This window comes from Oncorhynchus tshawytscha, unplaced genomic scaffold, assembly GCF_018296145.1.
Source record: "Oncorhynchus tshawytscha isolate Ot180627B unplaced genomic scaffold, Otsh_v2.0 Un_scaffold_2906_pilon_pilon, whole genome shotgun sequence".
NCBI classification, from domain to species: domain Eukaryota; kingdom Metazoa; phylum Chordata; class Actinopteri; order Salmoniformes; family Salmonidae; genus Oncorhynchus; species Oncorhynchus tshawytscha.
Window position 1 is genome coordinate 416,385 of NW_024609776.1, and position 16,116 is coordinate 432,500.

The following is a 16,116-nucleotide window of genomic DNA, read 5'->3' on the forward strand; positions in this document are numbered from 1 at the left end:
CTGTTAGCTCTCTACACAACACTAGCCTGTTAGCTCTCTACACAACAATAGCCTGTTAGCTCTCTACACAACAATAGCCTGTTAGCTCTCTACACAACAATAGCATGTTAGCTCTCTACACAACACTAGCCTGTTAGCTCTCTAGCCTGTTAGCTCTCTACACAACACTAGCCTGTTAGCTCTCTACACAACACTAGCCTGTTAGCTCTCTACACAACACTCTCTACACAACACTAGCCTGTTAGCTAGCTCTCTACACAACACTAGCCTGTTAGCTCTCTACACAACACTAGCCTGTCAGCTCTCTACACAACACTAGCCTGTCAGCTCTCTACACAACAAGCCTAGCCTGTTAGCTCTCTACACAACACTAGCCTGTTAGCTCTCTACACAACACTAGCCTGTCAGCTCTCTACACAACACAGCTCTCTACACAACAATAGCCTGTTAGCTCTCTACACAACACTAGCCTGTTAGCTCTCTACACAACACTAGCCTGTTAGCTCTCTACACAGCCTGTTAGCCTGTTAGCTCTCTACACAACACTAGCCTAGCTCTCTACACAACACTAGCCTGTTAGCTCTCTACACAACACTAGCCTGTAGCCTGTTAGCTCTCTACACAACACTAGCCTGTTAGCTCTCTACACAACACTAGCCTGTTAGCTCTCTACACAACACTAGCCTGTTAGCTCTCTACACAACACTAGCCTGTTAGCTCTCTACACAACACTAGCCTGTTAGCTCTCTACACAACACTACTAGCCTGTTAGCTCTCTACACAACACTAGCCTGTTAGCTGTTAGCTCTCTACACAACACTAGCCTGTTAGCTCTCTACACAACACTAGCCTGTTAGCTCTCTACACTAGCATGTTAGCTCTCTACACAACACTAGCCTGTTAGCTCTCTACACAACACTAGCCTGTTAGCTCTCTACACAACACTAGCCTGTTAGCTCTCTACACAACACTAGCCTGTTAGCTCTCTAGCCTGTTATCTCTCTACACAACACTAGCCTGTTAGCTCTCTACACAACACTAGCCTGTTAGCTCTCTACACAACACTAGCCTGTTAGCTCTCTACACAACACTAGCCTGTTAGCTCTCTACACAACACTAGCCTGTTAGCTCTCTACACAACACTAGCCTGTTAGCTTTCTAGCCTGTTATCTCTCTACACAACACTAGCCTGTTAGCTCTCTACACAACACTAGCCTGTGAGCTCTCTACACAACACTAGCCTGTTAGCTCTCTACACAACACTAGCCTGTTAGCTCCTACGGACCAACATGGCCGCCCGTCCACCCACTGTCTGAACATGACCTTGAACGGGGATGTCTGGCCTACGTGTTCTATTCTGTTTCTATGCCGTTACCTGTTCCTCAGTGAAGTGTTGCCACTGGAGCAGGATCTCCTGTAGCAGAACCCAATGCTCCTCTGTCCACTTACAGATGGCTGCCCACCGGTCTCCCAGGTGCTGAAAGGAAGAACACACACGTCAGAAAAGAGGGCTTGTTTTTTTCATGGTCCTTGGAGGCGGATTTGAAGCAGCACCTTAGAGATTCCAGATAGAGCAGATACAGAATGGAACCCGGTGTTACTCTCAGCATCACATACAGTACAGCTCCTTTCAACAAGACATTCTACTTTAACTCCACTGGCCACCTCTCCACCCGGTTTCTACAGGCGTTCTGATGCTTGATGACCAGTATCTACCTCCATCTGGGAAAAGAAAGTCCTCTCATCCCAGCCTGCAGTAACACCATCACATGGCTCTGTGTGTTCTCTATCGCAGTAACAGTCACCATGCAGGAAGAGCTCCGTCAGGTACATGCTGTTAAAACCACATCCCCCTCACTTTAATTCCTGGGGGGATTTTTACTGTCATTGTAACAGAAAGTAATAAGCAAAGAGCCCAGGTGCCCAAAACGACCCTAAAACAGAGCCCCGGAGACGCGTGATAAAGAAGACAATGACAGGTCACTATGGCAACTGGTTATTGAGTCTGTCTTGTCAATAGAAGACATGTAAAGCCTTTCAGAATGTATATTTGTCTTTCTTCTGTTTCTTATAGCAGCAGTTAAAACAGGTTTGGATGTTTTGTACCATGTCGTATCACTCCATCTTTCTAAACACTAAATAACAAAAACCAATCTGCATTAGACTGTATCTCTATTATGATTCATACTCACAAGACTACGGCATCTTCTCCCATTATGTCCTAACAACCACATACAAGAGACGAATAAACTAACTAACAAAGCAATTTCCCTTTTTCTCTTCCTTCCTCCCCCCTCTCTCTCTCTCTCTCTCTCCCCCACTTCTCGGTCTCTCTCTCTCTCTCCCCCACTTCTCGGTCTCTCTCTCTCTCTCCCCCACTTCTCAGTCTCTCTCTCTCTCTCTCTCCCCCACTCTCAGTCTCTCTCTCTCTCTCTCTCTCCCCCACTAGACATCTCTCTCTCACCTCCCTCTCCCCCCACTTCTCTCTCTCTCTCTCTCTCTCTCTCTCTCTCTCTCTCTCTCTCTCTCTCATCCACTAGACAGAGCAGAGCAGAATCCTGAGTTCCTGGACCGATAACTGCTAGACATGGTTAATCACCAGAGAACACTCATTATTTACCATCCAATCTATTTACACACAAATACTACGTTCTACCCGAATGGGTTTCTCTTCTCTCTTCCACTAAGGGAGAACATCAGCCGACAGTCTATTTGACAGTGTACTAGAGAGTGTACTAGAGAGTGTACTAGAGAGTGTACTAGAGAGTGTACTAGAGAGTGTATTAGACAGTGTACTAGACAGTGTACTAGACAGTGTACTAGAGAGTGTACTAGACAGTGTACTAGAGAGTGTAATAGACAGTGTACTAGACAGTGTATTTGATAGTGTACTAGACAGTGTACTAGACAGTGTATTTGACAGTGTACTAGACAGTGTACTAGACAGTGTACTAGACAGTGTATTAGACAGTGTACTATATAGTGTATTTGATAGTGTACTAGACAGTGTACTAGACAGTGTACTAGACAGTGTACGAGAGTGTACTAGAGAGTGTATTTGAGAGTGTACTAGACAGTGTACTAGACAGTGTACTAGACAGTGTACTAGACAGTGTACTAGACAGTGTATTAGACAGTGTACTAGAGAGTGTAATAGACGGTGTACTAGACAGTGTACTAGACAGTGTACGAGAGTGTACTAGACATTGTACTAGACAGTGTAATAGACAGTGTACTAGACAGTGTATTTGATAGTGTACTAGACAGTGTACTAGACAGTGTATTTGACAGTGTACTAGACAGTGTACTAGACAGTGTATTAGACAGTGTATTAGACAGTGTACTAGACAGTGTACTAGACAGTGTATTAGACAGTGTACGAGAGTGTACTAGAGAGTGTATTTGATAGTGTACTAGACAGTGTAATAGACAGTGTACTAGAATGTACTAGACAGTGTATTTGATAGTGTACTAGACAGTGTACTAGACAGCGTACTAGACAGTGTAATAGACAGTGTACTAGAGAGTGTATTTGATAGTGTACTAGACAGTGTACTAGACAGTGTATTTGATAGTGTATTAGACAGTGTACTAGATAGTGTATTAGACAGTGTACTAGACAGTGTACTAGACAGTGTATTAGACAGTGTGTGTATGCGTGCGTGCGTGTGTGTCCTGCCTGTCTCACCTGTAGTTTCTCCTCCAGGGCAGCGGTGGCGCTGTCTCCACTGTTCTCATCCACCACCACCACCATGTGTGTCAGAGAGTTGACACGCACCTGCTCCAACTCTAGGTCCTCCTGCAACAGCTACAATAGGCATGATAATTGGGTTGAGTCTAGTAGGGACAAAATGGCAGGAAATGGCCCAAACTGGAAGGAAATGGAAAGACACTATCTGAAGTGATCAAATAGTAAATGTTCATGATTATTTCACTAGGATGTGCTGTAATGAACATGACCCTGAAAGGACCCCATCCCTTCAGGTAGCTAGATAGTAGTTAACCTACTTTGTGTTCCTCTACTTGGTGTTTAACATCCTCCAGGTCTGGCCCCATAGGCTGAGCCCCCATCCGCTTGATCCGCCCCTCTGTCAGCTCCAACCAATCAGTGAGCTGCTTCAACTGCTGGTGCTGAAGGTCCATCAACACCTCGTGGAGTCTGGGGGAGGAGGATGAGAGGAAAGAGGAGAAGAGAAGAGAGGGAGAGGAGAGGAGAGAAGAGAGGGAGAGGAGAGAAGAGAGGGAGAGGAGAGAGAGAGAGGAGAGGAGAGGAGAGGGAGAGGAGAGGAGAGGGAGAGGGAGAGGAGAGAGGAGAGGAGAGGAGAGGAGAGGAGAGGAGAGGAGAGGAGAGGAGAGGAGAGGAGAGGAGAGGAGAGGAGAGGAGAGGAGAGGAGAGGAGAGGAGAGGAGAGGAGAGGCGATGGAGAGGAAGGGGAGAGGATAAGAGATGGAGAGGTAGAAGAGAAGAGAGGAGTAGGAGAGAAGGAGGAGAGGAGATGGGAGGGAGGAGGAGAGGAGCAGAGTAGAGGAGAAGAGAAGAGAGGGAGGAGCGGAGGAGTGGAGAAGGGAGGGAGGAGGAGAGTAAGAGAGTAGAGAAGAGGAGAAGAGAGAGAGGGAGAGGAGAAGAGGAGAGTAGAGTAGAGGAGAAGAGCGGGAGGATGAGAGGAAAAGAGGGAGGAGGAGAGGAAAGGAGGGGCAAAGAGAAGAGGAGAGAAGGGGGAGGAGGAGAGACTGAGCAAAGAGGGCAGGGGGCTGTTGAGTACAGCTAGATCCTAGTTAGACACCTCATAGAGAGCTGCAGCTCAGGTCTATTCAAAACATAATATTACCTTCAAGGACATAGATACATATTTCTCACCCAGAGAGACATGCTGGATTTCAGGGGAATTTGTGTTTGTTTGTGTGTGTGTATGTGCGTGTATGTGTGTGTGTGTGCTTGTGTGTGTGCGTGCAAATGTATGTGTGTGTATGTGTGTGGGTGCATGCACAAGTCTGTGTGTGTGTGTTCACAATCGAGAGAATCCTGTCGCACAATCGAGAGCATCCTGTATTGCCTGGTACGGCAACTGCTCCGCCCAAACCCATAAAGCTCTCCAGAGGGTAGTGAGGTCTGCACAACGCATCACCGGGGGCAAACTACCTGCCCTCCAGGACACCTACACCACCCGATGTCACAGGAAGACCATAAAGATCATCAAGGACAACTACCACCCGAGCCACTGTCTGTTCACCCCGCTATCATCCAGAAGGCGAGGTCAGTACAGGTGCATAAAAGCTGGGACCGAGAGACTGAAAAACAGCTTCTATCTCAAGGCCATCAGACTGTTAAACAGCATCACTAACATTGAGTGGCTGCTGCCAACATACTGACTCAAATCTCTGGCCACTTTAGTAATTAAAAATTGGATGTAATAAATGCATCACTAGTCACTTTAAACAATGCCACTTTATATAACATTTACATTTCCTACATTACTCATCTCATACATCTCATACATCTCATCTCATACATTACTCATCTCATACATTTCATACATCTCATCTCATACATTACTCATCTCATCTCATACTCATTACATCATAAAGTGTGCTCTATACCATCTACTGCATCTTGCCTATGCTGCGCGGCCATCGCTCATCCATATATTTATATGTTCATATTCTTATTCATTCCATTACACTTGTGTGTATAAGGTAGTTGTTGTGAAATTGTTAGATTACTTGTTAGATATTACTGCAAGGGCAGAACTAGAAGCACAAGCATTTCGCTACACTCACATTAACATCTGCTAACCATGTGTATGTGACCAATAAAATTAGATTGTATTTGTGTGTGCCTGCCTGCGTGTCTGTGTACAGTATGGTCAGGGTTGGGTAGGTTACTTTCTAAATGTAATCTGTTACAGTTACTAGTTACCTGTCCAAAATTGTAATCAGAAAAGTAACTTTTGGATTAACTTTTTGGTGATGGGGCAGTATTTTCACGTCCGGATGAAATGCATGCCCAAATTCAACTGCCTGCTACTCATCCCCAGAAGATAAGATATGCATATTAGTAGTAGATTTGGATAGAAAACACTCCGAAGTTTCGAAAACTGTTTGAATCATGTCTGTGAGTATAACAGAACGTATTTAGCAGGCGAAACCCCGAGGAAAAACCATTCAGATTTTATTTTTTGGAGGTCACTCGCTTTTCAATGTGGTTTCATTGGGAATCCAGATTTCTAAGGGACCTTCTTGCAGTTCCTACCTCTTCCACTGGATGTCACCAGTCTTTAGAAATTGGTTGAGGTTTTTCCTTTGTGTAATGAAGAAGTACTTAAAAAATACCTAAAGTTGTATTACAAAAGTAGTTTGAAATGTTTTGGCAAAGTTTACAGGTAACTTTTGAGATATTTTGTAGTCACAAGGTAAGGCATGATTTATATTTTTATTTCTGCGTTTTGTGTCGCGCCTGCAGGGTTGAAATATGCTTCTCTCTCTTTGTTTACGGAGGTGCTATCCTCAGATAATAGCATAGTTTGCCTTCGCCGAAAAGCCTTTTTGAAATCTGACATGTTGGCTGCATTCACAGCACGTGTAGCTTTAATTTGGCAGCCTACATGCGTGATTTCATGAAAGTTAGATTTTTATAGTAATTTATTTGAATTTGGCGCTCTGCATTCTCTCTGGCTTTTGGCCAGGTGGGACGCTAGAGAGGTTAACCAAACTCAGTAACGTAATCTGATTACATTCAGTTACTTTTAGATTACTTTCCCCTTAATAGGCATTAAAAGAAGACACACATTTATATTACTAATTGAACAACATCTACTGCAGGATAAATCAATGTTAAAGTTTACATAGCTGGCCATATATGGATGTTACATTTGACCTAAAGGGGCTTCTTCTAACCCATCGCTTTCTACTACAGATAATAATACCATTAGGCTGTATCTTTACATTAAACACCAGAGTCTGCCAGATTTCCAGTCGTTCCAATTAATTAAATACCCCTTGATCTTCAAGAAGAGGACTGGGAAATGTAACAACAACACCATGGGGGAGTTGAGAAGAGGACTGGGAAATGTAACAACAACACCACAGGGGAGTTGAGAAGAGGACTGGGAAATGTAACAACAACACCACAGGGGAGTTGAGAAGAGGACTGGGAAATGTAACAACAACACCACAGGGGAGTTGAGAAGAGGACTGGGAAATGTAACAACAACACCACAGGGGAGTTGAGAAGAGGACTGGGAAATGTAACAACAACACCACAGGGGAGTTGAGAAGAGGACTGGGAATGTAACAACAACACCGAGGGGAGTTGAGAAGAGGACTGGGAAATGTAACAACATCACCACAGGGGAGTTGAGAAGTGGACTGGGAAATGTAACAACAACACCCCAGGGGAGTTGAGAAGTGGACTGGGAAATGTAACAACAACACCACAGGGGAGTTGAGAAGAGGACTGGGAAATGTAACAACAACACCACAGGGGAGTTGAGAAGAGGACTGGGAAATGTAACAACATCACCCCAGGGGAGTTGAGAAGTGGACTGGGAAATGTAACAACAACACCACAGGGGAGTTGAGAAGAGGACTGGGAATGTAACAACAACACCACAGGGGAGTTGAGAAGAGGACAGGGGAGTTGAGAATGTAACAACAACACCACCACAGGGGAGTTGAGAAGAGGACTGGGAAATGTAACAACAACACCACAGGGGAGTTGAGAAGAGAAATGTAACAACAACCTCCACCAGGGACTTGAGAAGAGGACTGGGAAATGTAACAACACCACCCAGGGGAGTTGAGAAGAGGACTGGGAAATGTAACAACATCACCCACAGGGGAGTTGAGAAGAGGACTGGGAAATGTAACAACACCACGGGGAGTTGAGAAGAGGACTGGGAAATGTAACAACATCACAGACTGGGGGAGTTGAGAAGAGACTGGGAAATGTAACAACAACACCACAAGGGAGTTGAGAAATGTAACAACATGTAACAACAACACCACAGGGGAGTTGAGAAGAGGACTGGGAAATGTAACAACACCACGCGGGAGTTGAGAAGAGGACTGGGAAATGTAACAACATCACCCCGAGGGAGTTGAGAAGAGGACTGGGAAATGTAACAACAACACCACAAGGGAGTTGAGAAGAGGACTGGGAAATGTAACAACAACACCACAGGGGAGTTGAGAAGAGGACTGGGAAATGTAACAATATCCACAACTTCCACAGCATCCATAATATCCACAACCATCCACAACCTCCACAACATCCACAACATCCACAGCCATCCACCACCTCCACAACCTCCACAACCTCCACCACCTCCACAACCTCCATAATATCCACAACCTCCACCACCTCCACCACCTCCACAACCCATGACACTAAATAATATTAGCTAAAAAAATGTGTGATTCACATTTTTTATTTATCTATTTTTTTCCTTAAGATTTATTTTTCTGAAAACGGCATTGTTGTTTAAGGGCTTGCAAGTAAGCATTTCACTGTATTTTCTTTAATTTTTATTTAACTAGGCAAGTCAGTTAAGAACAAACTCTTATATTTTCAATGACAGCCTAGGAACAGTGGGTTAACTGCCTGTTCAGGGGCAGAACGACAGATTTGTACCTTGTCAGGTTACTAGTCCAACGCTCTAACCACTAGGCTACCCTGCCGCCCCGTAAGGTCTACAGCTGTTGTATTCGGCGCATGTGACAAATAACATTTGATTTGATCAAAGCAGGAATAGGTTTTTGTAGGCTACAATCCAAGCTATGTCTTTCAATGGTGCGACTGCTGTTGGCATCCAAAGGTTATCCAACATTAATAAACACTTGGAGGTCAGGATGATAGCAGTGGTGTAGCTCAATGGGTGATATAGATATCAGTAATAAGTGATGTCCATATCGCCCATTGAGCTACACCACTGCTGTCATCCTGACCTCCAAGTGTTTATTCAACTCCATTGGAAGACATAGTTTGGACTGAAGCCTACAAAAACCTATTCCTGCTCTTTTCCCGCAATCCATCAAACACATTTGGTGTGTCGTCATAGTGATTTGGAACAAACTGAAACAATGTGGATTTGAATGTCGCTGAGAAAACAGAAATCTGTCATAAAGAATTGTTTCACAAACATCCTTTTTGAATTTAAAAGTAATCTGAGAAGTTATCATCTAGTTTTTACAAAAGTATCTGTAATCCGATTACAATATTTTAGTTAGTAGCGGATTACAGTTACCGGTATTTAGAGTCATTATAGGGATCAGGTGTTAGGAAGTGTATAGTCATTATGTAGGGATCTGTTAGTCATTATGGAGGGATCAGGTGTTAGGAAGTGTATGTGTAGAGTCATTATGGAGGGATCAGGGTGTTATGTGTGGAGTCATTATGGAAGTGTTAGGAATATGTGGAGTCATTATGGAGGGATCAGGTGTTAGGAAGTGTATGTGTAGAGTCATTATGGAGGGATCAGGTGTTAGGAAGTGTATGTGTAGAGTCATTATGGAGGGATCAGGTGTTAGGAAGTGTATGTGTAGAGTCATTATGGAGGGATCAGGCGTTAGGAAGTGTATGTGTGGAGTCATTATGGAGGGATCAGGTGTTAGGAAGTGTATGTGTAGAGTCATTATGGAGGGATCAGGCGTTAGGAAGTGTATGTGTGGAGTCATTATGGAGGGATCAGGCGTTAGGAAGTGTATGTGTAGAGTCATTATGGAGGGATCAGGCGTTAGGAAGTGTATGTGTGGAGTCATTATGGAGGGATCAGGCGTTAGGAAGTGTATGTGTGGAGTCATTATGGAGGGATCAGGCGTTAGGAAGTGTATGTGTGGAGTCATTATGGAGGGATCAGGTGTTAGGAAGTGATGCTCTCTGTGACTGGAGCCTCCCCAGAATAATGCATTGGCTTTCCTGGTTGATGGATTCCTTAACACATGTTCTCACTGATTACCAGCAGACATTACCAGTAGACATTACCAGTAGACATTACCAGCAGAGATTACCAGCAGACATTACCAGTAGACATTACCAGTAGACATTACCAGTAGACATTACCAGCAGACATTACCAGCAGACATTACCAGCAGAGATTACCAGCAGAGATTACCAGCAGAGATTACCAGCAGAGATTACCAGCAGAGATTACCAGCAGAGATTACCAGCAGACATTACCAGCAGACATTACCAGCAGACATTACCAGCAGACATTACCAGCAGAGATTACCAGCAGAGACTACCATCAGACATTACCTGCAGAGATTACCAGCAGACATTACCAGCAGACATTACCAGTATACATTACCAGTAGACATTACCAGCAGACATTACCAGTATACATTACCAGTATACATTACCAGACATTACCAGTAGACATTACCATCAGACATTACCAGCAGTCATTACCAGCAGACATTACCAGCAAAGATTACCAGTAGACATTACCAGCAGAAATTACCAAGAGGGAGCAGGTGATAATCACCATAATGTAGGTTTGGTCCATAGGTTGTCTGCCTGTCTGTCTCTGTGTGTGTGTGTGTGTGTGTGTGTGTGTGTGTATGCATCCATCCATCCATGTGTGTGTGTCCTACCTGCTCTGTTTCTCCATGCTAGCCACTCTGAGGTGTTCCCAGCGGGAGTTGAGGAGGTTCATCTGCTCCCTGACCTCTTTCTCCTCCTCCTCCGTTAAATGGCCCTCACCCAGGAGGGCACTGCCTGCACGCAGCACCCTGCCCACACTGCCCTGGTGGGACGTCAGCTCCACCATGTAGCCCTGAGAGGACACAGGCAGGAAGGGACGTACACACACAGACACAGACACAGAGACACACACACACACACAGACACAGGGACACACACACACACACACACACAGACACAGGGACACACACAGACACAGACACAGGGACACAGACACACACAGACACAGGGACACACACACACAGGGACACACACAGACACAGACACAGACACACACACACACACACAGACACACACAAACAGACACAGGGACACACACACACATAGACACAGCAACACACAGACACACATATAGACACACAGACACACACAGAAACACACACAAACAGAAACACACAGACACACACACAGATACAGGAACACACAGACACACACACAGATACAGGAACACACAGACACACACACAGATACAGGAACACACACACACACAGATACAGGAACACACAGATACAGGAACACACACACAGATACACAGAACACAGACACACACACAGATACAGGAACACAGACACACACACAGATACAGGAACACAGACACACACACAGATACAGGAACACAGACACACACACAGATACAGGAACACAGACACACACACAGATACAGGAACACAGACACACACACAGATACAGGAACACACACACACACAGATACAGGAACACAGACACACACAGACACACACACAGGCACGCAAACACGTAGGGACACACACGCACAGCGCATGTAGACACACACACACACAAACACACACACACACACACCCAGGCACACACAGCGCATGTAGACACATACAAACACACACACAGTACATGTTATAGTATATAATGAACACACAGGGGGAAACCCAGAGTCAGGTTATAGTATATAATGAACACACAAGGGGAAACCCAGAGTCAGGTTATAGTATATAATGAACACACAGGGGGAAACCCAGAGTCAGGTTATAGTATATAATGAACACACAGGGGGAAACCCAGAGGGGAAACCCAGAGTCAGGTTATAGTATATAATGAACACACAGGGGGAAACCCAGTCAGGTTATAGTATATAATGAACACACAGGGGGAAACCCAGAGTCAGGTTATAGTATATAATGAACACACAGGGGGAAACCCAGAGTCAGGTTATAGTATATAATGAACACACAGGGGGAAACCCAGAGTCAGGTTATAGTATATAATGAACACACAGGGGGAAACCCAGAGTCAGGTTATAGTATATAATGAACACACAGGGGGAAACCCAGAGTCAGGTTATAGTATATAATGAACACACAGAGGGGGGGGAAACCCAGAGTCAGGTTATAGTATATAATGAACACACAGGGGGAAACCCAGAGTCAGGTTATAGTATATAATGAACACACAGGGGGAAACCCAGGGGGAAACCCAGAGTCAGGTTATAGTATATAATGAACACACAGGGGGAAACCCAGAGTCAGGTTATAGTATATAATGAACACACAGGGGGAAACCCAGAGTCAGGTTATAGTATATAATGAACACACAGGGGGAAACCCAGAGTCAGGTTATAGTATATAATGAACACAGGGGGAAACCCAGAGTCAGGGGTATATAATGAACACACAGGGGGAAACCCAGAGTCAGGTTATAGTATATAATGAACACACAGGGGGAAACCCAGAGTCAGGTTATAGTATATAATGAACACACAGGGGGAAACCCAGAGTCAGGTTATAGTATATAATGAACACACAGGGGGAAACCCAGAGTCAGGTTATAGTATATAATGAACACACAGGGGGGAAACCCAGAGTCAGGTTATAGTATATAATGAACACACAGGGGGAAACCCAGAGTCAGGTTATAGTATATAATGAACACACAGGGGGGAAACCCAGAGTCAGGTTATAGTATATAATGAACACACAGGGGGAAACCCAGAGTCAGGTTATAGTATATAATGAACACACAGGGGGAAACCCAGAGTCAGGTTATAGTACCCAGAGTCAGGTTATAGTATATAATGAACACACAGGGGGAAACCCAGAGTCAGGTTATAGTATATAATGAACACACAGGGGGAAACCCAGAGTCAGGTTATAGTATATAATGAACACACAGGGGGAAACCCAGAGTCAGGTTATAGTATATAATGAACACACAGGGGGAAACCCAGAGTCAGGTTATAGTATATAATGAACACACAGGGGGGAAACCCAGAGTCAGGTTATAGTATATAATGAACACACAGGGGGAAAACCCAGTCAGGTTTTCCACCTGAACAGATATTCCCTTCATCTTTCCTCTCTTCTTCCATTGTGTTGTTATTCATTATGATACACTAAACTACCCTTGGACTTTTTACACATTTTGTTGTTTTACAGCCTGAAGTTAAAATGGATTCAACTGAGATGTTTTGTCACTGGCTTACACACAATACCCCATAATGTCAAAGTGGAATTATGTTTTCATTTTTTTTTTTTACCAAATTAATTAAAAATGAAAAGCTGAAATGCCTTGAGTCAATAAATATTCAACCCCTTTGTTATGACAAGCTGAAATAAGTTCAGGAGTAAAAAATGTGCTGAACAAGTCACATAATAAGTTGCATGGACTCTGTGTGCAATAACAGTGTTTAACATGATGTTTGAATGACAACCTCATCTCTGTACTCCACACATACAATTATCTGTAAGTTCCCTCAGTCCAGCAGTGAATTTCAAACATTGATTCAACCACAAATACCAGGGAGGTTTTCCAATGCCTCACAAAGAAGGGCACCTATTGGTAGATGGGTAAACATCAAAAAGCAGACATTGAATATCTCTTTGAGGATGGTGAAGTTATTCATTACACTATGGATGGTGTATCAATACTCCCAGTCACTACAAAGATACAGGAGTCATTCCTAACTCAGTTGCCGGAGAGGAAGGAAACCGCTCAGGGATAGTTACTCCACACTACTAACCTAATTGACTGAGGGGGAAAAAAGAAGCCTGTACAAAATAATAATGTCTATAAAACATGTATCCTGTTTGCAACAAAGCACTACATTAATACTGCAAAAGAATTGCAAAACAATTAACTTTTTGTCCTGAATAAAACGTGTTATGTTTGGGCAAATCCAATACAACACATTACTGAGTACCACTCTCCATATTTTCAGGTATAGTGGTGGCTGCATCATGTTATGGGTATGCTTGTCATCATTAACAACTGGGGAGTTTTTCAGGATAAAAAAAGAAACAGAATGGAGCTAAAGCACAGCCAAAATCCTCAGAGGAAAACCTGGTTCAGTCTGAGTTCCACCAGACACTGGGAGATGAATTCACCTTTCAGCAGGACTAAAACCTAAAACACAAATCCACATCTACACTGGAGCTGCTGACCAGGAACACAGTGAATGTTCCTGAGTGGCCGAGTTACAGTTAAGACTCAAATCTATTTGAAAATTTAAAAAACATTCACTTTGTCATTGAGATTTGTTATTTGATTTAATCCATTGTGAATTCAGGCTGAAACACAACAAAATGTGGAATAAGTCAAGGGGTCTGAATACTTTCTGAAGGCCCTGTAGCTACGTCCCCTCTATGGTGTCCCTAGTGTTCATCGCTCTTAAAAACACACAATGTAACAAAGAATGATAAAGAATGATAAAGTATGATAAAGTATGATAAATGATAATGTATGATAAGAATGATAAAGTATGATAGTATGATAAAGTACGATAAGTATGGTAAGAATGATAAAGTATGATAAGAATGATAAAGTAAGATAAAGAATGATAAAGTATGATAGGAATGATAATGTATGATAAAGAATGATAAAGTATGATAGGTATGATAAAGTATGGTAAAGAATGATAAAGCATGATAAGAATGATAAAGTATGATAAGAATGACAAAGTATGATAAGTATGATAAGTATGATAGGTATGGTAAAGAATGATAAAGTCTGATAGGAATGATAAAGTATGGTGAAGAATGATAAAGTATGATAAAGTATGATAAAGAATGATAAAGTATGATCAGATTGATAAAGAATTATAAAGCATGATAAAGATTGATAAAGTATGATAAAGAATGATAAAGTATGATAAGAATGACAATAATGCACAAAGAAGGTTTGAAAGTTTTGAACTTGAAACCCTACAGTACCTCGTGTGTTATGTGGTATATATCCCCTCGGGGGTGTCCCTACCTCGTGTGTTATATGGTATATATCCCTCGGGGGTGTCCCTACCTCGTGTGTTATATGGTATATATCCCCTCGGGGGTGTCCCTACCTCGTGTGTTATATGGTATATATCCCCTCGGGGGTGTCCCTACCTCGTGTGTTATATGGTATATATCCCCTCGGGGGTGTCCCTACCTCGTGTGTTATATGGTATATATCCCCTCGGGGGTGTCCCCACCTCGTGTGTTATATGGTATATATCCCTCGGGGTGTCCCCCTCGTGTGTTATATGGGGGGTGTCCCTACCTCGTGTGTTATATGGTATATATCCCCTCGGGGGTGACCTCGTGTGTTATATGGTATATATCCCCTCGGGGGTGTCCCTACCTCGTGGGGTGTCCCTACCTCGTGTGTTATATGGTATATATCCCCTCGGGGTGTCCCTACCTCGTGTGGGGTGTCCCTACCTCGTGTGTTATATGGTATATACGGGGGTGTCCCTACCTCGTGTGTTATATGGTATATATCCCCTCGGGGGTGTCCCTACCTCGTGTGTTATATGGTATATATCCCCTCGGGGGTGTCCCTACCTCGTGTGTTATATGGTATATATCCCCTCGGGGGTGTCCCTACCTCGTGTGTTATATGGTATATATCCCCTCGGGGGTGTCCCTACCTCGTGTGTTATATGGTATATATCCCCTCGGGGTGTCCCTACCTCGTGTGTTATATGGTATATATCCCCTCGGGGGTGTCCCTACCTCGTGTGTTATATGGTATATATCCCCTCGGGGGTGTCCCCACCTCGTGTGTTATATGGTATATATCCCCTTGGGGGTGTCCCTACCTCGTGTGTTATATGGTATATATCCCCTCGGGGGTGTCCCCCCTCGTGTGTTATATGGTATATATCCCCTCGGGGGTGTCCCTACCTCGTGTGTGTGGAACTGCTCCTTGACCTCCTCTACGTGAGAGGAGATGGGGGGCTGGGCCTGCAGGCCATCCTCTGCAGACAGCAGCCAGGTCAGGACCTCCTCCAGGATGCTCTGGTAGTCTTCCAGCTGGGTGGCCCCAGGGGCCAGGGGGCTCAGGCCCCGCTCCAGGTCATCCTGACTGCCCCCGCAGAAGCTGGGTCTGGGATGGGGCAGAAGCTGGGTCTGGGATGGGGAGGAGGAGAAGAGGGGAGATGGAAAAGGAGAGAGAGGGGAGGGGGAGGGGGAG

At 44.2% G+C, this 16,116-nt stretch overlaps 1 protein-coding gene across 1 annotated transcript in view; it reads right to left on the reverse strand.

Moving 5' to 3' along the window:
• Positions 1–16,116, reverse strand: part of LOC121845833 (dystrophin-like) — a gene marked incomplete at its 5' end in the record, with an annotated part of 49,954 nt that overhangs the window by 7,573 nt on the left and 26,265 nt on the right. The window contains 5 exon segments of the mRNA XM_042317915.1: positions 1,376–1,477; positions 3,689–3,808; positions 4,009–4,159; positions 10,590–10,771; positions 15,828–16,008. Of these exon segments, the coding sequence (XP_042173849.1) occupies positions 1,376–1,477; positions 3,689–3,808; positions 4,009–4,159; positions 10,590–10,771; positions 15,828–16,008 (736 nt within the window).